The sequence below is a fragment of the Mytilus edulis genome, chromosome 10, assembly GCF_963676685.1.
Source record: "Mytilus edulis chromosome 10, xbMytEdul2.2, whole genome shotgun sequence".
NCBI lineage: Eukaryota > Metazoa > Mollusca > Bivalvia > Mytilida > Mytilidae > Mytilus > Mytilus edulis.
This window is the reverse complement of record NC_092353.1, coordinates 81,622,005-81,647,659: the sequence shown is the minus strand read 5'-3', so window position 1 is coordinate 81,647,659 and position 25,655 is coordinate 81,622,005. Positions and strand designations below refer to the sequence as shown.

The window sequence follows — 25,655 nt, the reverse complement described above, 5'->3', positions numbered from 1 at the left end:
CTTTTTGTTAGTAGAAAAATTAATATTTACAGGTAGTTTTTATTGTTTATTAACAGAAATATTTGGTTAATTAAAAATGGCATTTTTATTTTATTTAATTAAAAATGGCAGAAGGGGGTTATGAGTTTAAAATAGATGATTATGATGATGATGATTATGATGATGAAGAAAAAACACCATTAATGGATAATGATGATGATGAAGAGTTTCAAAATTATATAAATAATGAATTTGAAAAAACAAGATATTTATCAGAAGATGAATCTAAAATTCGTAAAAAAGAAACTATAAAAAAAATGATTAAACAATTTTATAAAAAAAATGGTGAAACAACACGTAGTGAAATAGGTTTTTTAGTTAGAGAAGATTATAAAGGAAACCAAATATTATATGTAAAAGATGAAAAAGGTAATAATATTGCATTAACATATTTAAAAAAAGGAGTATTAAAGTTTTATAAATTTAGCACTCTTCAAAAAGAATACGGTGTTAATTTTGTCAGGGATATTTTAGGTGTAGATGATTATAAAATATCTGATTATTTAAAAGAAGGTAGATCAGTGTTTCAAGATTTTCAAAAAAAGATAAAAGCACCAATTCGTGAACTCGATAATATAGAAATTCCATTACAAGAAATATCTACACAACAAGAAGGACAAGAATTATTAGAAATAGCAAGTAATGAAGAAACACATGTGAAAGAAATAGAAACTTCATTTATTGAACAAGGAACATCTTACATAAATGAAGAAACACAAACATATATGACAAAAAGAGAGATGGATGGTATAATCAGTGCAATGACATCAGTAAAAGAAGAGATTGCAAATGAATTAACAAAACTGAATGAAACAAATAAAGACTTAGCAAAAGAAAATGCCAAATTAGAACAAGCTAAAGAAGACAATGATGAATTTCAAATAGATAGAATAAGTAGTCGAATAAGAGAGTTAGAATCTGAGAGAAGTGCAAGACTAGAAGTAATTAATATTAATAAAGAGAAACTACGTAGTCAAGTGAACAGATTTAAACAAACAATACATAAAATGTTAAACGAAGATAAAACATTAGGTGAAAGAATAAGAACATTATTCAGAGAACAAGGAATAACAATAGTTAGTGTTTTAACTGCTTTTGGAATGATTATTGGTGTTATTGTTGAGGCATTTACTGGTTCTCCTGCTCCTTCTCCTTCTCCTCCATCAAAAGGTGGTGTACAAGACTGGATAAAAAAACAATTAAAAAATCTTGGAAAACTATTATCTTTTCTTGCAGGAAAATTAGCAGCTGCATTACCAGGTATTATAGGTTCTATTTTATCTTGGTTATTAACTGCAACAAAAGACGTAGTAAATTGGTTTGCAAACAACTTATGGGCATTGCTTATTTTAGTTGTTAGTTTATTGTTTACTGCTGCTAGAGATTATTTGAAAAAATAAAGTGCTGTAAATCCTATTACAATACTTACAAATATTATTGCTTGTTTATTATCTTCATGATCTTCATGTTCAATTTTTTTTATTGGATCTATTTTTGGTTCTTTAGGCTTTTCATGTTTTATAGGTTCTTGTGGTTTTACAGGTTCTTTTGGTTTAAAATCAACATGATCAAAATTTTTATTATTTAAATCATCATTTAAACCGAGTGTTTGATTTTCTGTTGCAATTATAATTTTATTATTATAACCAACAATACTTCCAATTTGTAAAACCATATCACTGGGAGACATATATAAACCAAGTCCATAAGCATAATCAACTTTACTTCTTGCGTATTTTAAAACATTTTGATAATTTGATATCTGAGTGGGTAAATCAATAGGACTATTAATAACATCTTGTACATTTGCTAAGAATTGTTTTTGTGCATCAAATCCTGTTCCTACTTTTAAAATTTCTGTTTTTGTTTGAGATTGTGCACCTAACAAAGCCCATACATAAATTTTAATACTTTCATTAATACGTTCAATACCTGCTCGTGTAAAACCATTACCATTATCTAAAATAAAAGTAGTCCAAGCCATGCTTATATCTTTTTCATGTTTAATAGTATCATGAATACTAAAAAATGGTCCTTTACTTCTATGTTTTTGTCTATATTCCCCTTCTGGTTTATAATATTCTTCAAAACTTCCTAATCCTTGACATGATGTTTCTAGTTTTTGTCTCCAATCTGTATTTGGAGAAATATTAAATTCATCACATAATTTTTGATATACAGCTTTGTCATATGAGTTCTTATAATAACAGAAAGAAGAATCTGTTGGTAAAGGTGATTTAAGTTCTTTTAAAATTCTTGCAATACAATAATATAAATGAAACATATAAAAAGACTTTGTAAGATTTGAAGTATTTTGTATATGATCATTATAAGAAATCCCACATCCTGTACTTGCACACCATACTGCAAAGTTTAATTGACATTGCCACCAATCAAATGAAGAATGAATCCATGTATTCCATGGTTCGTTAGTGTGTATTGATGGGTTTTGATAGTTTTGAAATAAATCAGGAAAAGCTGTTTTAAAGTTCTCTTTTTGATTTACAAATATTGTTTGATTTACAAGATTTGTTTTTAATTGATGATCTTTTTCAGAATATTTAATACCTGGATTATATGAAACATTAGGATTATATTTAAATTCTTTTGTTATCATTTTTTTATATTAAAAATGTTTCATACTATTTCAAATATTGATAATACAATAAACTTAGAACAATACATAAATAACAGAAATGGAAATAAACGTATTGGTTTGAAATTTATAAGATACAGTATAGGTTGGTATAATGTTTATCATGGGTTTATTACAAAAACCGGAGAGGAACAACAAAGGATTATGAATGGTTATTATAGTTTTCAACAAATAGTGGATGAATTTCAAAAAGAAAATATTGTATTATCCGTAAATGAAGCAAATGGTATCGCTTCATTAAACACTACTACTGAGTTAAAGATAAGTAAGGGTTTGGGAAATATGTTAGGGTTTAATAATAAACGTAAATTCGAACCTGATGAATTACATTATGGAAACAAATTTGTGGATTTTGCTATCCATAAATCATTATATATCCATTTGGAACAAGTTAGCACTTCTCATAATTATCTTGATGGTAAGCCAAGTACATTATTGGCTGTTATTCCAGTCGAGAATAAAGAGTTTGGTGAAGTTATAACAGCGAGATTTGAGCATCCGGAATATAAGTGTTTAGTAAATGATGTTATAACAGAATTGAAATTAGAAATAAGAGATGAAAATAATAACAAGATAATTAATCATTTACCAATTAATTGTGTTTTAGAAGTTATATAATTTATTTAATAAAATGAGCATACTTGGTGTTAAAAAAAAAAACGTAGAAAAAGAAATATTAAATATGAAGAGTGAGCTTCAAACAATGGATACTAAGGATAAAGATTTACATCGGAGTGTCGCTGCCCTAAGCATCAGAGTTTTAAATGTTGAAAATATAGTTGGTAATATTAAAAATAAACCAGACAGAAAAATAATAAGTATATATGCTGGAATTGATGGTCCAATACATGGAAATAAAAAGTTTAATTTTGGTGTTGGTGGTGGTTATTATGTAATGAACTTTCCAGGACAAATATTGGGTATTAGTTTAGTAAGTTTAAGAACAAGCACAGATATTATAGCCATTAAGATGATTGTTAATGATAAGTCAACTAGTTACAAAATGAGTTTGGATAATGGTGTCACACACGGTTTTAATAACTTTCATACACCTTTTGAAGTTAAGGCTGGAGATTTAATAAGTTTTATTAGTATGACTAATAATTATACATGTATCAATACTCTAGTATCAGTGGTAATTGAATTATTTTTATAACAAATTTAATCCTTAAAAATGTCGGCATACGGAAACAAATTAAATCCTTACAGAAAAATAAGAGAACCTCGTGGTGTGAAAGGTATTCGTCAAAGTGTATCAATAACAAATAATCCTTCAACTATTGATCAAAATCAACAGCTATTAGTGAGATTCCCCAATCTAAGCAATAATGATGTTATTGTTCCTGGAACAACCAGATTGGCATTTGAAATAGAACTCACATCTACAGACGACAATGCAACTATATATCAAAACATAGGAAGAGCAATAGTTAAAAAAACAACAATTCGTATAAGTGGAAATGAAATTATGTCAATTGATGATAGTGATATTTATCATTGTTATGTTGATTTATGGAAATCTACATCTGAACGTTTAAATATGGCATACCAAGGTATTGGTGAAACAAACATGTTAAAACACAGAGTTGGCGCGGATGATAAAGCATCAAACACAGGCGATGAAGCAATTGCAACTGCATATGGTGCAAGATTTTGTATCCCACTTGATTTTGAACTATTAGAAACTCATATGCCTTTTTATCAAGCAGGTCTTGGTGATAGACTTGAATATGAACTTACATTTAATAATTATAGCAATGTTATTAAATCAACAGATACATCTGCAAGTTATACAATCAAAAACATTTGTTTAGAATTTGATATGGTTACTGATGCAGAATTAGCAAGACAGATAAGACAACAAGTTAATGGTAAGATGGTTATTTTGTACGATAGAATACTAAGACATAGAAAAATAACCAAAAACAAATCTGATACATTGTGGAATATAAATTTAAATGTTCCAGCTAGAAGTATGAAAGGAATTCTAATGTTGTTCGAAGATCCTGAAAGAACAAGTACCGAAACTTATTATAATCCTAACATAACAAAAGTAGAAATGACAATAGAAGGTGTTCCAAATCAACTATACAGTCAAGGAATGAAAGCATATCAACAATGGGATGAAATAAATAAATTCTTTGCTTTAAATTCAAAAAGAAATAAAACAACAGAAGAAGTTTTAAAGGATTTAAATTTATCCTATACAACATTAGAAAAATATCTTACAACTAATTATGCATTATGGTTAGATTTACGTTCAACAGATGACAATTCGTTACACGGTTCAGGTAGAAGAATTGAAAATGCTTCTGAAGGTATTACTATCCAAATAACAAAAACAGCAGGAGCAAATAAATTAATAAATGTTTATCTGTTTGTTATACAAGATGCACAAATTAATTTTGAAGATGGAAGATTTAAAGAAGTTAATTACTAGTAAGCGAACGGTTCCCCTTTAAAAATGGAAGAGATACACTCCGATTCCCTTTATGAATTACCAAAATATCCCCATTGTGCTATTATATGTGGACAAACAGGATGTGGAAAAACAGAGTTTGTTCTTGATTTATTAGAAGGAGAATATAGTGAAGTGTTCAAATATATAGTCATACTTTGTCCAACCATCCAATGGAACAAAGCATACAAAAATCGTGAATGGATTGGTGATGTTAGAAAACCAAAAACAAAAAATTTAATAATTGTTAATCCTATTGTTGAAGTGAGAGAAGCGAACGGTTCCCTTTATGAAGAAGAGAAGCTACAAGAACTATTAAGAATGTTCTTTAAAAAATATGCTGGTCATTCAACATTATATATCATTGATGACTGCAGTGCAACAAAAGAACTAACAAAGAAAAAAGATATGTTGTCCGAGCTTGCATTTTCAGGAAGACATGCGGAACAATCAGTGTGGGTCATTTCACAGAGATACAACTCTGTTTTAAAAGATTTAAGAGAACAAACAAAATGGTTATGTATGTTTTACACAAAAGATAGAGATAGTTTTGATAATTGTCTAAGAGAAAATGATGTTATTCCTACTTTGGAAGAAAGACAAAGAATAAAGGAAGAACTTAAAAAAAAGAAACATCGTAAATTAATATTAAAGACAGATCAACCTACTGATTATTGGTTACTTAATTGATTTTTTTTTAGCAATTCTCAAGTAATGCTTAAGTAATGCTTAAGTAATGCTTAAGTAATGCTTAAGTAATTCTTAAGTAATTTAACCAAAATAAGTAATTCTTAAGTAATTTAACCAAAATAAGCAAAATAATGCTTAAGTAATTTAACCAAAAATAAGCAATAAAAAAAGCAATGCTGTTGGAAATACTAACAATTGCAACAAACACTGCAGTCTTATCATTGGTTGGATATGCTGTATTTAATTTTTTTAAAGTTAAAAATAAATTATATCCGTTTTTTGAAACGTATAAAATGAATGCTGAAGAATTATTAAGTGAGCAAATTGTGGAAAACATAAATATTGATGATGAAGCGAGCGGAGTGAACGGTTCCCTTCAAGAAAAAAAACGCGAAAGATTATCAGCTGTTGTTGCTGGTGGGAGTAGTAAACAATATCTGGGTAAAGAATTACAACTGTCAGATATTGATAAAATGACAACAGAACAAATAAACAAACTATACTGTAAATATGAAGCAAGATTGGGAGCTAGTATGACCAAGACATTAGGAAACTCTTTTATAAATTTATATGTTATGGGTGTATCAAAGTTTTTCAAAGTTGTTAATCCACCAATTTTGATACAAGACTTAGAGGAAGATCCTTTTATCAATAATGCTTTAACTAATACATGTTGTGAACTGTACTATAGATATGGAATGTATCTTGCTCCTTTTACTGCAATATTAACAACAGCAAGACATATCGAACCACTTGCTTCGCTCGACTTCCAAAAAAAAAAAGATGAAAAAAATGACATAAAAAATGATGAATGAAAATCCTGAACAAATAGAAGTATTTAAAAAACCCAAACAAAAAGACCCAAAAAGAGTAGCTGCTGGTAAGAAAGGTGCAGAAGTAAGAATAAGAAATGCAGAATTGAGAAAAAAAGAAGTGGAAAAATTAAAAAAAGAAAATTCAAAAATCAAACAAATAACAAAAGATTCTGATACAGAAACAGATTATGAATCAAACGAACATATTCCTTCGGTTGAGAAACACTCCAGTTCCCTAGTTGATTACAAATTTGTACTTTTTTCTATAAGTATTGTTGGATTGGGATTGTTTTTTTACAACCAAAGTAAGAAACCAGAAAGAATGATTAAAGAAATAACAAAACCAGAAAAACAAAATAAAGAAATTGATCCTTTTGAATTTAATTAAATTTAGTACATTAAAATGACAACTCAAAAAGACGGAAAACAAATAGCAAATATGTTATATCATGCTGGAGTGGAAACATTGTTAACAGTTGGATATGCAGAAATAGGTAAAAAGGTATTAAGGAGGCCAGCACCAAAAGTGGATTTTAATATGAATGATGTTGTAATGTTATCCATTGATATATTACTTGCAATGGCAACAAAAGATATGTTGATTAAGCAAGGTATTATACCTGCTGATATTATGAAGTAATTTTTGTTTTTATAAAATGGCAAGTGCTTTAACAATGATGCTTGGTGGGGCAATAACAAATGCTTTTGCATTTTCAGGGAGTAATTATTTATTTTCACATATGGGTAGTAATGCAAATGAAGAGAAAATAAGACATGATAAAGCTATAGAAAAATTAGAAAAAGCACAAGCAGAATGGAATAAAAAAAGAATACAAAAATTAGATTTTATAAATGAACAATTACAAAAGGAACATCATGCGGTTCAGACTTTTGATGATGTTGACCAGGCAATGAAACTATACTATCGTGTCACAAATAAAAAATTAACTTCATTATCACCTAAACCTACATTAAGTGATTTTTATACTCCATCAGAAGACCAGAAAAATAGAGAGATTGCATTTGTTGTTGGTGGTATGGCATTAACTGGTTTTATTGTTTGGGTAATAAAATAAAAAATAAATACAATTTACGTTTGTATGAAAAATTGGAAAAATAAGTAAAAAGTATGTACTATTCCTGTACTTTTTCTGTTTTTAGGGGTATAGAGAAATAATAAAATAAAATAAAAAATTCTTAAAAAGAAATTTCAGGACATGGTTTTTCAAAAACATATTCATAAACTTTATCTGGTCTAATAAAAGCATCCCAACCAGGAGGAAACTTAGATAACTTTTTACCATCAAATTTTTCCATTACTTCCATTTGTTTTGGAGTCAAAGGACATTCTCCATCATCTCTTAAACAACATATCTGGTAATCTGATAACATTATTCTTCCTAATATAACTTTAGCGTCAGGATCATCTTTCTCAGTATAAGCTTCAATCATTTTTTAGTCTTTTATTTTTTAAAATGAAAATTTAAATTATATAATTTTTAATATCCATAAGGAAAACTTCTAATTAGATTTTCATTTTCACAATATACCATTCTTTTATCAAACATATAATCATAAGCTTTAACTTGTTTAACTGTTTTAAGTTGATTATCTTTTCCTATTTTTATGTTGTCATATTTTACAGTTTCATATTTTTCATTTTCATCAGTAACTATTTTTATTTTTTTATCTAATGTAATCTTTTCTTCAACTTCAGCATTTAATCTAAAACCTTTACAACAGCTAACTAGTTTTTCTGTATCTAGTTTCATAGAATAATCTTTTGGACCAGCAGATATAAATTGTTTTATATGATTAGCGTTATGTTTTGAAACAATTTCATCTGTTAAATCTCCTAATTTATTTCCCATCATACTTTCTATCTTTTTACAAGCTTCAGAACCATCATCATTATAAATACAAGAATCTGTATCCATGTATAAAACTCTTTCTTGTAGAATATCCAATAGTTCGTATAATTTTAATCTAGCATGTGCTGTTGTAAACAAAGCTATATAAACATTTACACTTGGATTAGGTTTAGAGTATTCTTCTTTATTTTTATATTCTGTTAAAACAATATCTTCATCTAATATCATAGTACTTATATCTTTATATTTTTCATTAAATACTATTTTAGTTATATGTTCTAAAGTAAAACAATATTCTTTTTGTGTAAAATTATCTCTCATACCAAAATGTCCCCATAAATTATTTAAACATATTTTAGCTATAAATCTTAATCCTGAATTGTACTTAACTTTGTCAATATCTAAATCATAAGCAGTATTATCTATAATGTATTGTATTTTTGTTTTACATTCTTTATCGTTTTTACAATCATTTTTACAATATTTAGGATCACATTTACATCCTGAAGCTTCTTGTTTATATTTCATAAACGTATCTACATAAAGTTTAAATATATCTGTAGATGTTTTTTCAAAATGTTCTAGTTCATATATTTTTTGTAATTCATAACCTTTTTCTATTGCTTTATCTATTTCTATTGTAGACCATGTACCTACTATAACTCTTTCCTCATCAGAATGTATACATTTTTCATTTTTAATATTTTTACATTCTTTACATCTTTTTATTTCATGTATTTTATCATGTTTATTTAAAGTAGGATCGCTTGACGCATCTATGTGTTTACATTTAAAAGATATTTTATTCATACATGTTCTACATAATCCAAAAAGTAATTTATGTGTATTATCACTAGTTAATTGTTTATAAGGTAAAACAGGGTGATACAATCCTTTAGGTGGTAATATTTTACATTTCATTATTCCGAAATAATTCCTATGGGGATTTTTTATATAATCATCTACAGAAATATCTGTATATGTAATAGGATGTCCTATAGGATATTTACAATATTTATTTACTGATGGATACAGAGAACAAAAATCTACATATCTACCTTTTAAATCAGAAAGATTATTGTATAATTGAATAGTTTCTGTTCTTCCTCCATAAAATGCATCTCTTTTATCAATAGGTTTTAAATGTGGATCAACTTCAGGATATTTTTGTTGATCAAACTCACATTCCCATATTGTATGAATTTTAACATTTGGTTTTAGATAATCTTCAATAGTTTTAAGTCTTTCTTTAGTTTGGTCATATAACTCTTTCATAGTTTTTTTATTTCTATCTTTTTTACATATTTCTTCAGGACTATAACATTTTGTACATCCATGCCAATAACATCCAAAAAATTCATAAACATTACGCATTTTATTTTCTCTATCATAATAATAACCATCGACTTTATAACATTTATTATTAATGAATAATTTCTTTTCACCTCCTCTTTTAGCATGTTGAATCATTATATTATATTCTAAAGAAATATACTCTAACCATTGTATTGATTTTTGTGAATGTACTTCTTTAATTGTCATCTTTTTGTGAATTCCAATTGTTTCATTTGTCAACATTAATGTTTTAAATATTTTTGTACAACATTGAGCAATTGTAATATATTGAAATGGGTCGATACAATTATTGGTTATATTTAAAAATAATTTTCTATATAAGGTACAACCTTTGGCAAGAATTAATACATCCAATAGACAATAATAAAATATTTCTTTATAGAATTTAAATTCTTTTTCTTTAACTTTATTATACCATTCATCAAATAATTCTTTATTTTTAATTGTCATAGTATTATAACCAAAATATTCTTTATCAGGATAAATTCCCTTATATTTTTGATTCTCTGTTGTATTAAAATAATGTGGAAAATAACCTTTGTTACCCACAAATCCAAATGTTTTTGGGAAAGCAGCTAATCCACATAATGTAAAATTTATAGAATCTATGAATCTTAAATTTATTCCTTTAATAAATATAAATGTTAATTTTAATCCTGAAGAAATAATACTATGTTCAATTTTATTTTTTATTATCCATCCTAAAATCGGTTGCATATCATAACCTTTTCCATAATGTGAAATAAAAGTGTAGTCTTTAAATTTGTCTCTTATGAAATATTTACAAAAGTTGTCTATTACAGAATTTCCTATAGGGGTTTCATATTCCCTAAAGGGAATTTTTTCTACATCACTAAAACAATCATCTATGTTTAATTCTAACAAGTTTAAATTATCAATATTGAAATCACATTTAAATACTTTTACATAGTTATTTTTAAAACAATAAATATTTTCTAAATCGTAAGCTATACAAAAATTCATTATATGTATTCCTGTTTCTTGATTTGCTTCAAAATCAAAATATATATATTTATTATTTTTTACTTGTTTTGGTACTGATGGTTTCATATAACATAAGTGTTCTTCATTACTTTCCGTGTATTTTTCATAACATATTAAACATATTTTTTCACCACATTTGTGATTTTTCCCTATAGGGCCTGTATATGTTTTGTTACATTTATCACAAATATGTTGTTTTCTGATAGTTGTTACTGTGTTATCTTTGCATGTATGTTGTTCAGTATAACCAATTAAACATACTTTACAAAACCTACGTTTAGCTAAAAATCCTGTTATATTTGTTATAGTGTCAAAGTGTTCATCATGATAATATAAATATATTTGTTCATTATATTCTTCATTACCATTATATACAATATATTCTGTACTATTTGATGTAAAAACAATTATCCTAATATTAAGATAATTTTCAAAAGCTTTTAAATCATCTAAATTATTACCTTCTTCTTTTATTTCTACTCCTGATTGTTCATGTAAATCTTCAGCAACTCTTTTTTGTAATGGTCTACCCTCTTTAATGTGTTTTAATTGTGAGTTTGTAAAATTTTCTAACAACTTGTTTGAAGCTAAAGAAGTTACAATTGCCCTTGATAAACATATTGTATCATCATTTTTTATTTGGATAATACTTCTTTTATTTATGACATCTAATATTTTTAAAGCTTTACCTTTTCCTCTTTTATTGGGTATAATAGTAACTTCAAAAATAACTTCTTCTAAATTTAATTCTTCAGCACTATTTAATAATCTTTCCATTTGATCCATGAATAACTTTTTAACTGTATTATATGTTCTTATAGGCCAGCCTTTATGTTTAGTACTTATGATTTCATGAATAGGTACTATTTTAATTCTTCCATTAGGGTAATCTTTTATGGAATAGTCTACCATGTGATCAAAAGCATTTGTAAATGTTTCTTGTTTTTCATCCTTTAGACTAATTTTATAATTAAATACATAAATACTTGCTTTATGTTTATATTCTTTTGTCAAAACAAGTTTATATGAATCTCCTAGCTTGGATAAAATTTTATCCTTTTTTGCCTCCATTTTTTAAGAAAACATTTTAGTTACTTAAAAATGTCTAAAACAAATCTAACAAATAAATTAGCAGATGAATTACATCATAGAGTTATAAAATCTTTTCCTAAAAGACGTGTTTATGTTAATTCAATAGATCAAACATGGGCAGTTGATTTGATAGATATGCAACCATATTCAAAACAAAATAAACACTATAAATATTTATTAGCAGTTATAGATGTTTTTAGTAAATATGGTTGGTTGATTCCATTGAAAAATAAAACAGGAGTAGCAGTAAGTGAAGCATTTAAAACATTATTTAAAGAAAGAAAACCAATGTATATTTGGTCAGATAAAGGATCTGAATTTTATAATCGACAAGTAAAAGAATTGTTAAAAGATAATAACATAAAGTTATATTCAACTGAGAATGAAGAAAAATCTAGTGTAGTGGAACGCTGGATAGGAACAATGAAACAACATATGTATAAATACTTTACTGCTAATGAAACTTTAAAATATTATGATATACTAGATAAATTAGTTAAAAATTATAATAATACAGTACATTCTTCAATTAAAATGGCACCTGTTCAAGCAAGTAAATTAAAAAATGAATTAACAGTGTATAAAAATTTATATCCAGAAAAAGAAGAGAACATTAAAAAACCTAAATTTAAAGCAGGTACTAGAGTAAGAATAACAAAAAAGAAGGGTAAATTTGAAAAGGGTTATACTACTCGTTGGACTAAAGAAATATTTGTAATTGAAAAAGTTTTAAATACAATTCCTTTTACTTATAAAATAATTGATTTAAAAGGCGAAGAAATAACAGGTTCTTTCTATGAACAAGAATTACAGATGACTAAGTTTTAGATCTTTCTAAATGAAAGGTGCCACATGTGGAGCAGGGCCCGCTTACCCTTCCAGAGCACCTGAGATCACCCCGGTTTTTGGTGGGGTTCGTGTTTCTCAGTCTTTAGGTTTTTTTCTGTGTTGTATTTTGTGTTCTGTTGTTTGTCTGTTTGTCTGTTTCTTTTTTAGCCATGGCTTTGTCGATTTACTTTTTACTTATGAGATATAACGTCCCTTTGGTTTTTCGCTCCTCCTTTACTTACGGTTAATTTATTACCAAAACAATAATCAGTTTCAAAATTTTAATTTGAAAACAAAAGTGCAATAAATACATACAAGTCAAACACTATAAACATAATATAACTGTTCAAAGTTATTAGAACTGTCACATCCACTAAAAGTTACCCGGTTATGAATAACCGTTACTATGTCCCACCTACTGATCATGTATGATCACTCCTTATATGGAATAAGAAAATCAATAGTAAAGAGTTGTCCCACCTACTGATCATGTATGATCACTCCTTATATGGAATACAATATCACATACATATCAAACTTCTTGTGACGGAGTAAGTTCATCATCTGCTGGAATAATGTCTACCTGTCTCCAAATGGTGGCAAACTGATCCATTGCTAACATTTGTTTGATAAGTTCTTGTTTTGAAAGAATATCATTGATTGAAACATTAATGTTCAGAAAACCTTGAAATCCTTTAAGTAGATTAGAAAGTTGTCTTAATTTCCGAGCATGAGGTATAGATATATCTATCTGAGTTGATAACCATGTGTCCCACGTTGTATTGACCTTTGCCGAAATAAACCAGTCTCTCAAAGCATTAAGGAAATCACCGAAAAGAATGTTAAACAGCATACCTTGGGCGTTATGTCTTCCCAAGTGTTTGTATGCTTCTTGTAACTGTTTAACAGGGTCGCCTTCTATATTAAAACTAAACTTCTGCCTCGAAATTGTCTTTGATAAATCCGCCTTTCTGCTCATTAGAAAGGTGTGAAGTTCTTCAGGGGTCGTAATAGTTTGCTTTTTTTTCTTTCCCAGTTTTTCTTTAAATAAGTCCTGCACCTTTCTTTTCGGAGCTTTTGGAAGTTTAACCGGTCCCAAACTCTTAGCTCTTTCGATTGTCTCAATCATGCTCTGATAGTAACTGATATTTTCTATCAAAATGTTACTTTCTTCTAAACTCCATGACCAGTTCTGTGGTTGAGGTTGCACCTGACACTCTTGATTTTCCATTTGTATTTCTTTTGTAGAATTACTTTCTTGAAACATTAATTCACGTCTTCTCACCACTGTTAATTTGAAACGAAAGACCGCACCAGTCTGCTATATGTTTACATGTGATGACAACATTGTCTAGGTAACATGTAAACATACTCTTGACAACCATGTAAATATTTCCAATGATAGATTTTGTCTATAGCACTTCACAAATGTAAAAAGCAATTTAAGTTGTAGTCGTATTGATCCGTTTTATTACTAGACTTTATTGATAGAATTAATTAAAAATAACAATTTACATTGTCTAGGCAACATGTAAACATACTCTTGACAACCATGTAAATATTTCCAATGATCGATTTAGTCTATTTAAAAGTCATGTCCTATTAAATAGCAAATGTAAAAAGCAATTTAAGTTGTAGTCGTATTGATCCGTTTTATTACTAGACTATATTGATAAAATTAATTAAAAATCAAGGTTGGGGCGCACTGGGGATTTTTTTTTTCTTAAATCCCACAGAATTTTTTCTCTGCCTGTTATCCCGGTTTTTTTTTTGGGAGTAAGAAAATTTGGTGTTTTTTGGGGTGTTTTTTTGCTTTTTTTTTTTTTTTTTTTTTTTTTTTACTTTTTTTTTTTATGAAAATTTAGGGCTCTTTAACTTGAAATAAGGGTAATTTTTTGGGGGTCAAATTTTTTTTTTTGGAGGGGGGGCGCTGGAGTCGTTCAAGTACTATACTACTCCCCTTAGGGGAAAAAATGAGTTTTATAAAAAAACCCAGGATTAAGGTTTTGGTGTGCTCTTTACAAAAAAATTTTTTTATTTTTTTTATGGGGGGTATAAATACAAAGTGTGTTTTTTTTTCTTCTTAATTTTGAAGTTAAAAATCACACAAAAATGTTGGTAAAATTTTTATTTTGGATGTAAAAAGGGTTTTTTTTCTTAAAAATGGGGGGTCAAAAATTGAAGATAATTTTTTTTTTTTTGTGGGGGGGCTAAAGGAGTGGTATATTGTGTGGTGAACAAATATTTATATATATTCTAAAATGAAGCATAAAAATATTATGGCATTATTAAAAAAAATGTTTGAAGGGCTAAAATAAAGGCAATTGTTTTAAATTGAATTTTGTACTATTAAAATTGCAAGGTCACAAATTGTGAACCTACATATTCTTGAATAGGTCGCTCAATACTTAAAGTCATAGTTTTTCATTATACTTTAAATCTATTTTTAGTATCTATGATATCTGAGGTCAGATAAATTAAAGAAAGGTCAGAACAACTTCTGATATATAGGTCAAACAGGGTGTCTTGATAATAAACGTGTTGTGATAACTCTATCTTATATGTCATCATTAGGTCAGGACAAACATCTTGACACAGTAAGGTTGTTTGAATATTTTAGCACACTGATCTACTTTTATTATCATGTACTATTATAAGTAGTACATAATTTATTGCACCAATAGGGCATTTCAATAATCAATGCCTCTTCAGGCCACACTATTAGAAAATCCAGTAAAATGCTTTGCTGAGTGCAGCCTGAAATGACTGTCGAACCTTGAACAGTTGGGACAAATTTGGATACAATATTCAAGCTTGATACTGTCTGAATTTGGATTGTGACCAAATGTGTCTTTGGACAACGACTCAGATGACCACATCATTCCATTATACTATTCCAAAAACTTGCAGTTGTATGAAAAGCTAATACAAAAGATGAAGAGCTAATAAAACCAAAATGGACAATTATTAAGCCGAAATCAGAGTAATGCATGAGCGATGTACATTTCTAACTATACACTGATTCAGAAATTTCATGACAGCAAATTTTAATAAAAAACAATCAGTATTTTCCTGCCAGTACAGAGGTACCTGCTATTGGGGTAATCATTCCCTTGGGGAATAACATTCCATCAGCAGAGACATTGAATCAACATAAATGGTGCAATTTAACAAGAAGCAGATGCAAATTGTTATCCACTTCTTGACTCCTATGTAACCATGCTGTCGAAAGACAAATTCCTTTGACAAAATGATGGCCTATGTCTCACTCCTATGATGTGTATGACTAACGAGTATTTTACTCTTAAGATTTTTTGTGAAAAGAATCGCAGCAGTAATAACTATAGCACAGCTTACCTTTCCCTTTCATTTCTTGCATAGAATAAGCAAAGCCTTTAGTTCTAGGTAAGAGATGATGTTTGAGTTCAGGATAGCCTTTCTGTCTGGCCACTTCACAACTGGCTTCATGTTTCTCAGGTGTGTATCTGGTTCCTTCAGGAAAAAGAAGCAACTAAAAAAATACATATGCATTAAATAACAGTTTACATACAAAATAAAACATATATATCTCAATTCTTTAAGCTCCCATTGAATTTTGACATCTTTTTAGTTTTCTAAACATATCACTTAAGGTGGTACCCAACACCTTCACTAAAATTAATTTGGCTCGTTTAATTTTCATAAAATTTTGACAAAGTATTTACTTTAACTCTTTGACAAAAATATAAAAAATTTCAACCAACCATTTTATTAGAAAAGATACACTGGTTATATAGCAGTTTGACAAACACTAATTTTGATCATTGAGAAGCTTAATATTAAGGGCTATTCCAGAAAAAAATGTATGGGGGGTTGGAAGGCAGTTTTTGTCAGCACCCACCACCCAGACAATTGTAATTGAGAATTTAAGTGCATCATAGTGTGAAAAGTTGCTCTGATACCCATCACCCATGTATTATTAATATAATGTGCCTTCCAACCCCCCCATACATTTTTTTCTGGAATAGCCCTAACTTAACAACACAATGTAATTAAAACGTTTAGCTGATTTTAAAGAGTTATCTCCCTGTAGTGATAGGTATCACCCTAAGAATTTTTGTCAACTCCATATGTTATCCCCAATCTACTATATTCTGTGTAGAATTCATTTGATCACTGAATTTAATTTGCATTTCCAGTGAAATTAAGAGCAAGAAAAATCCTTTCTTTTCCAACTCACGATTGACACTATTTGTAAACCATTATAAATATCCAGTGATCGGGAAGGACGTGCGCCCTGCGCCTATAGCGCATATTGACAAGAAATGGCACATAGAGTGACAAATGTAAGCGCCCACGTGGCGCACGATATTTTTCACTTTGTTTCGAAACACTTAGATATCGTCAAATGGATTTCCGATCGTGTTCCGTGCCGCCATGTGTGTGTACACAACTGTGTAATGTTCCTCCAAAAATAGGAGCACCTATATATTTTTGGGACGTCTCGGGTGTTTTCCTATGATAATAGAACCATGTGGTTTAACGTCTCGGGTGTTTTCCTATTGTAATAATAGAACCATGCGATCTAACTGATAACGTCTGAAATAAGTAGGGTATCGACGAAGACCCAAATTTAATGTACAAAAAAAAGACATGAACATGTACCAGTTTAAACATTGTAAATAAAGGTTAACTTAAATAATATTCGGGTTGGAAGAAGTTATTGTTTAATCATTGAAATTGAAATTACAAAATTACAGGATTGTTATCCATGATTTTATTTAAAATCATAAAGGTAAGTACCAACACCTCTTTGCCAAAATATACTGATACTTTATTTTTTACAGAAGTCAATTCAAATGGCCCACTCATTTGACAACATGGCCCATTATTTTTTAAAATGGCCCATTGCATATATTTTTGAGGGGCCCTGGGCCCATAGGAAAAAAACCTTCCAGATCACTGAATATCTGTGCCTTCTATAAAATAGCCTAATTATGCATTTTAATAATGAGTAAAGCTTACCGTAAACCAGTATCCATCAGGGAAGGCAACCAGTTCCTTGACACCATCATGGATACGTTTTTTATCCTTGTTCCAGTCTCTCTTTAAGAATATACTCTCGACAAATATCCAGGACCAACCCATAGTAGGTACGAATCGTAGGGATTCCTTGCCATATATCTTTGTTCCCTGAAGAATATTTAAAGGGAGATAATTAAAATTTTCCTTCATATATACTTCGAATTTAAACTAAGTTGAAAAATTAATATATTATGACTAGTTGTAAGATTATATGAGTCAAGTTTGTCATAAAATAAAGTGAGAAATGGTTGTCAACTTCAGACAGATAATAAAGAGAGAAAACAGAAAATGCAAAAAGTTAATACATGTATCTGGAAACACAAGAATGTACAAGCAGCAAAAAACTACAACTGAATGATCAGTGTGCTTCCAAAAGTCATATAGCAATAATAGCATCAGGGTTCGTTAGGCTTGATCTTTGGTTTTTCCTGTAATCTTCTTTAATGGTGGTTTTTTTCGGCAATTTTTTAATTATTGGTTACGGTGTTAACGAGTTGGCCATTTTTATTAGACATGGTTTCATCTCGCTTCTTTGCAGCTTATTGGGCAACAATCTAATTTTAAAGTTTCAGAACTACCGGTATTTTTCTGAGTTTTTCAGTATTAAAGATATGGAATATGATTCAATTATTCTCTCATACGAATACTAAATAGGGTTAGCCATGCATTAATGGCTAAGGAGGGTTAGTTAGTTCATACTGAAATGATAGTGAAAGTAAAATTAACCTTAGTCATGCCATGGCTAACCGTATTTAGTTTTCATCATACATTTCTAATCAATTTTCCAGAATTCAAAATTATTCCTGAAAAAGACTTGTTCAAAGGTAACTTGTGAGGTTCTCTTTTAAAAGTCGTAAGTAGCTGTTTAGGATTGGAAGCATCCTCAATTATTATCAGTGGACTGTCAATGGTACACAGATAGAAATACATGTAGTACTGTTTATTGAAATGTATATTCAGTATACAACACTAGGTATAGTTGATTTGTTGATGTTAGGTTATTAATTAAATATATACTCCTCAATAACAATGACTTTCCATGTATGCAACATGAAATGATATTGATAATTTCCTTTTAAACAGAAAATCAAATCATATTAAAATACAATTTCAAAACATAAACCAGCTGGCTCATTCTTGAAATGAATTTTCTAATACTCAAGGGGAGATAGTTCAAATAAGAAATGTATGGATGCTAAAATTCATAGGAGGAAAAAAATATTTATTGCATCTTTTCATATTTGTGGACACAAGAGAATATGCACCTATTCTGACATCGTACTCGAACTTCTTTTGAACTTCTTTTGAACTTGTGCGTATTGTTGTGTGTTTGTTTTTCCTATATTGGCTAGAGGTATAGGGGGAGGATAACTGTTGATATCTCAAACAAGAGTGCACACACTGAAATGTCTTGCCTTCTTTACTAATCATTGATATTATGTTGATAGTCCTAAATATAAAGCTTTATTATAACTGTCAGATAAACTTAACATTGACCAAGAAAACTAAACATTGACCAATGAACCATGAAAATGAGGTCTAGGTTAAATAAAACCTGCGCAACTGACATAAAAATCATACAATATTTCCATACACCAAATAATTAGATGACCATATATATATAGTTTTAAAAAAAAAGACCAGAACTTAAAAACTTAACTTTGACCACTGAACCATGAAAATGAGGTCAAGGTCAGATGACAGCTGTCAGCTAGACTGTACACCTTACAATCATTCCATACACCAAATATAGTAGACCTTTTGCATACAGTATAAGAATCAAAGTGCTGGATAGCACCTCTGGAAAGTTTGCAACTGTATATGTGTATTATTTCAAATAGGTTATAGACATGTATTATTTCAAATAGGTTTTAGACTTGTATTATTTCAAATAGGTTATAAACGTGTATTATTTCAAATAGGTATTTAATCACAGTTTTGTTTGATTTTTCAAACTAAACCATTGTTTCGCCAGCAATTTCCAAAAAATCACTTTTTATGTCCCATTTATGGGCATTATGTTTTCTGGTCTGTGCGTCCATTTGGTCGTTCTTCCGTCCATTCGTCTGTCTGTCACCTACAGGTTAAACTTTTTGATTGAGGTAGTTTTTGATGAAGTTGAAGTCCAATCAATTTGAAACTTAGAACACACCCGTGATATCGGGGGAACGTGACTGAATTAAAGTATATAACTATCATGACTATGCGTAAGCCTTATTTTAGTATTGGGATTGTCATCTGATATAGTCATGCCGATTATAAGATGCATAGTTTTCTCTGCTTTCAATTTTTTCTGTTTGAACCCGTCAACCTGGAACTAGTTAATTATTTGCAATATCATATATGTGGAAAAACAAAAAGGGTTTGTGGTGGTGTAATTTTTAATCAACACCATTGTCCTATATTGGATATATATATAAAATTGAATTCTTTGATTTGTCGTTTTTACTCCATGACGGCTGACAAATTAGACTTCGTTATTTTAGTATTATACATGTACCCTATGATATAATCTTTCTAATTTTAATGCCAAATTAGAGCTTTTACTCCATTTTCACGGTCCACTGAACATAGAAAATGATAGTGCAGATGGGACATGCGTTTACTATGGGCACATTCTTGTTTTATATATCTATACTTCTAAATCTAAAGACCGTTTTTATGTTTACCTAATGAATATATAACCGAAGAAAGCTACAAGTCAAACTTATATGGGTATATATACTTGATAGGATATACTGAAAATTTCACCATTACATCTAGAATGGTAAAAGTGACGCCAACAAAATTCAAACTTCCTTGACTTGCGTTTTGTGGTTTATAATTTCTACAGCACTTGTCTTTAGCTTGATCTCATTCTTAATACACTGAAGATCACTGAACTATAATATTCTAAGAAGTGGATGATGACTTGGTTGCTTTTAAATTATATGGATGCTATAATACTAATTGACATTAAGACAATGTATTTCTGTTGTCAGTTTGATCCACTTGAGCATGCTAAACGAGTAAAGGTTCTTATATCCACATTGAAATGTGAAACAGCTAGTATTCAAATAACGGAATCAAAAGTTTTCAAATGATTTTTGGCATTAAAACTTTCAGATCGATGTCAGTTTGACAAAAACGATGCACTTTTCAATTAAAGCCGGTATTTAACTGTACTCGTCCTTAGCGTGAGACATAAGCCATATAATTATCTATTATTTTATATTCTATCACCTGTGTATTGTTAAAATAAATCAAACCATTATCACTTGTCAATTATCAGACAACTTGATCAAATATCAACTTGTTCTCGCATACCGGACTTTTTCAATACTCTCAGGCTTTTACTTATTCAATAATAAACAGTTGTAAATATCGTACATAGTAAAAAAAAGTGCGGGAAAATGTTCATTCATGAAATATTCATGAATGAAGCTGTCTCGCGTAGATTTCTTTTGATTTTCTCTTCAGCCAATGGCCGATCCGCAAAGTAGTGTTTGTGATAATTATTTTCAAAATGAAGTTCAATTCATCTGAATTGTCAATGAACATTCATTCTTTTTTTATTCAAGCTGTAATCTTTTCAAAAGAGTAGCAACTCAAAATATCCAAGAATCAGAATTCAAACACTAGTACTACATTATCTTGGAGCAGAACATTGCGATAGTCTGTCTCACCAAAAGTTGAGGCCAACGCCTATGGAAAGTAGCTATAGCAAGCTATAGAAAACTTTCCAAAAACAGACCAAAACACAAAAACTTAAGTATATATAACCACTGAACCATGAAAATGAGGTCAAGGTCAGATGTCACCAAACAGTTGGACATGTACACCTTACAGTCCTTCCGAACACCGAATATACAAGACTTGTTGCTTATAGTATCTGAGATATGGACTTGACCACCAAAAAAACCTTCACAGATTCATTAAATGAGGTCAAGGTCAAGTGAAAACTGTCTGACGGGCATGAGGACCTTGCAAAGTACGCACATACCAAATATAGTTGTTCTATTACTTATAATAAGAGAGAATTTAATATTACAAAAAATCTTAATTTTTTTTCAAGTAGTCACTGATCCATGAAAATGAGGACCTGGACATTAGACATGTGACTGACGGAAACTTCGTAACATGAGGCATCTATATACAAAGTATGAAGCATCCAAGTCTTCTGCCCTATAAAATATCAAGCTTTAAAGAAGTTAGCTAATGCCGCCGCGGGATCACTATCCCTATGTTGAGCTTTCTGCGACAAAAGTCGCAGGCTCAACAAAAACATGTTAAACCACGACACATTTTTGCACCTGTCCAAAGTCAAGAGCCGCGATCTGTTAAGTCATGTATGGTTTTAAATTTTAGTTTCTTGTGTATATTTCAGAGTTTAATATGGCATGTATGGCGTCAATTATCACTGAACTAGTATACATTTTTGTTTAGGGGCCAGCTGAAGCACGCCTCTGAGTGAGGGACTTTCTCACTGCATTGAAGACCCATTGGTGGTCTTCAGTTGTTGTCTGCTATTTGGTCGGGTTGTTGTTTCTCTGATTTCCCCATTTCAATTCTCTATTTTATCAAATCTGTCAAACACTTAAGTAAAAAATATAAAATCATAATGATGAAAAAACTTTCCTATCTATTTATGTTTTTTCAAACATTGCATCAATTAAACCGCTTAGATACCTACACCAATTAAATCGTATCTTTCAGCTATAATCCATGCCATCAACCAATCAATTTCATATGTATGGTTCATTGTGACAACGATATGTTCTGTAGCTATGTGTTCTCTCTCATCAGGGTGCATGTACAGTATACAATCACACCCAGACCACCATTCTGCCACAAAAGTAAATTCTGTAAAAATGTAAAATAAACATCAAAACAACTTTTTGCAAATGTGGACACAGAAGAATGTAATACTTGAAAAGGTAAAAAGTAAATTCACAAAAATACTGAGCTCAAAGCAAAAGTCAAAACAGAAAGTCCCTAATTATCAAATGGCAAAATCAAAAGCTCAAACAAAGATCTGTCATATTTCTGTGTTGTTACAGGACTACAGGCAATTTCTTCTGCAGAGAACAGTGGATTAAACCTGGTATTACAATTAGATAAACCTCTCATTTATATGACAGTGGCATCAAATTACATAATATTGACAATGATGTGTGAATAAAACAGTGTGTGAACATTGCAAAAAAAATTTTTAGCAAAAGTGGTGAAACTTAATACAAATATCAGATGATTTTTATTTAAAGTAATTAAAAAACCTGTTTCGCACAATTTCAAAATGTAGAAATATTATTAATTTGGTAAGATTGATTGATATTTAATTACATCAATCATCAATTTCAAAAAACCTGAGTCCAATGCTTAATATGCCTTAATCTGATGTTCAGTAGTCTGGTAGTTGTGGTTTGTTGATGTGGTTCATAAGTGTTTCACGTTTCTCATTTTTTATATAGTTTGGACCGTTGGTTTTCCGTTTGAATGGTTTAACGCTTGCTGTTCTGTGTGAGCCACTGAGCCTAGGCTCTGTGTTGAAGACCGTACTTTGACCTATAATGGTTTACTTTTATAAATTGTGACTTGGACGGAGAGTTGTCCCATTGGCACTCATACCACTTCTTCTTATATCTATTTAAATATTTAGTGTAAATTATTGCGAATCCTATCATAGTTTTCCACAGATTCACCTGCAAGTTACCTGTCCATTTAAACTTTTGTAAGTCGTATTGTCCCATCTAACAAATACAACAGGTATTGTTCTCTGTTTAGTTTATTCAATAGGACCTTTAAATTTCTTGTAAGAGAAATCTATCACTCATTGATTAATTTACCTGAACAAAAAATTGAACTGTCAATGATGGAAATACATGTACAAATAAGTAATTATGAAACTGCATATGATGTTGTATTTATTCAAACAATAACACATTTTCAATTTGTTTGATATAAACACTGATTTAAAAATTAAAAGTTGATTTCTGATCAAATTTCAACATTTTACCTATTAAAATTTGCTTTTTTTTAGTCTGTTCATAAGTAAAAACTTGAAATGATAATGTTTGAGTAAAGTTCTTCATAAATGTATTCTTTATAACTGAACAACCACAAAAAACATGCAAATTCTTTGAAACATACATGCATGCAGTAGTTAAAAAAACCCAGAAATAAACTTTTTATAATTAAATCAGTGCTTATATTGAACAGATTGAAAAATGAATAAATACTGAATCACAGGCAGTTTATGTGAGTTTATATACATGTATTTCAGTGAACAAAGAAGATATTTTTTGGTCAGGCAAATTAATCAATGAGTGATAGATTTCTCTTGGAAGAAATTTAAAGGTCCCATCAAATAAACTATACAGAGAACAATACCTGTTGTATTTGTTCAATGGGACAATAGAACTTACAAAAGTTTAAATGGACAGGTAACTTGCAGGTGAATCTATGGAAAACTATGATAGGGTTCGCAATAAATGATCCAATGATCATATAAATTTTGATGGAATATTCATTCTGAAGTGTGCATTGTGTACGTATTACACCAGATTTTATCAACATAATCAATGTAGGCTTTTTTAAGAATACTAAAACTTTAGATTTGAGTTGTATACAGTAACAAATCTTTACAAATTTTCAGTCAATAGATACATGTAGCATCAAGTGCTAAGCTTACGATCAACTTTTTGTCTTGTTAACTGTCCTCATTTGTGTAATTTCTATTTTTGAGTGTTTTTTTATGTTTTTATATATGACGTCACGTTAAAATGTTATATTTTGATTGGTTGATGATAATTATTACCACTGTTGACAATGATCATGATGATATCTTGGGGTTACAATCAACGTACTCTCTCACCTTCTAAACTATGCATCAATTAAATAATATCTGCATTCAAAATCTACACAGATACTTACGGCTCCAATAAGATCTAACTAAGCACCAGTTGACTTTTCGGTAAAGACTTTTATTGAATGGCCATATAACCATGGAACATAGTTGTAGAAAGTTGACAAGCAGTCCACTAACAAGGTAGATGTATACAAATAGCAAGTAAAAAATAGATTCAATCATCTTCTTTCTGAAAAAAACATTGTTATGGAGTTAGTTAACTTAATTAGAATAGGCCATATTTGGGTCTGAATATACAGTCAATGAAAAAAACATGAATGTTACAAGCGACTTAGTGTAAGAGAATAGTAATCGGACTAAAAGTACATAAAAAGTAGTTTATTCAAAAGCTGTTTGCATTCTTTGATAAAGTGAATATGATTATGACAATGGTGTAGGTTCAGTAAGACCCCTTTTTGGCCCCAAAATAAAGCAGTTTTACAAAATTGTTAGAGTGTAAACTTTTAACTATTCATTGGAAGAAGAATACTTCTGTGACATAAATATGGGCTGATTTTGGCAATATAATGACATTTATCGGGTACTTGATATATAACTGAAATCTTCACAATTTTAGTATTTTAGTTAAATTTGAGACGGTTTTCATCTTAAATATGGAAGTGGCAGTATTTGTATCCATTCTTAATATTTAAATGTAAGTCTTATTTCATGATACAATGTTATACATACATGTAACATATATAACATTGTATAAAGGTTGAGAGTGAACATGGATGCTGCCACTTTCATTTTTGACAAAAACCATCTGAAAAGTGACATATTATGGCATATTTGACAGATTTATCATATTTAAGGTGGTACCCAACACTTTAACTAAAATTAATTTGGCTCGTTTAATTTTCTTAAAATTTTGACCCTTTGACAAAAATATAAA

At 29.5% G+C, this 25,655-nt stretch overlaps 1 protein-coding gene across 3 annotated transcripts in view; it reads right to left on the bottom strand.

Annotated features, from left to right (window-relative positions):
- The window catches only part of LOC139492025 (1-acyl-sn-glycerol-3-phosphate acyltransferase gamma-like), a 57,458-nt gene that overhangs the window by 28,606 nt on the left and 3,197 nt on the right, over positions 1–25,655 (bottom strand). For all 3 annotated transcript variants that reach the window (XM_071280076.1, XM_071280075.1, XM_071280077.1), the window contains exons 2-5: positions 24,787–24,950; positions 22,547–22,716; positions 17,815–17,982; positions 16,168–16,321 (exon numbers count right to left, since the gene is read on the bottom strand). In XM_071280076.1, coding sequence (XP_071136177.1) covers positions 16,168–16,321; positions 17,815–17,982; positions 22,547–22,716; positions 24,787–24,943 — 649 coding nt within the window. In that variant the 5' untranslated portion in view covers positions 24,944–24,950. The remainder of the gene's footprint in view (positions 1–16,167; positions 16,322–17,814; positions 17,983–22,546; positions 22,717–24,786; positions 24,951–25,655) is intronic.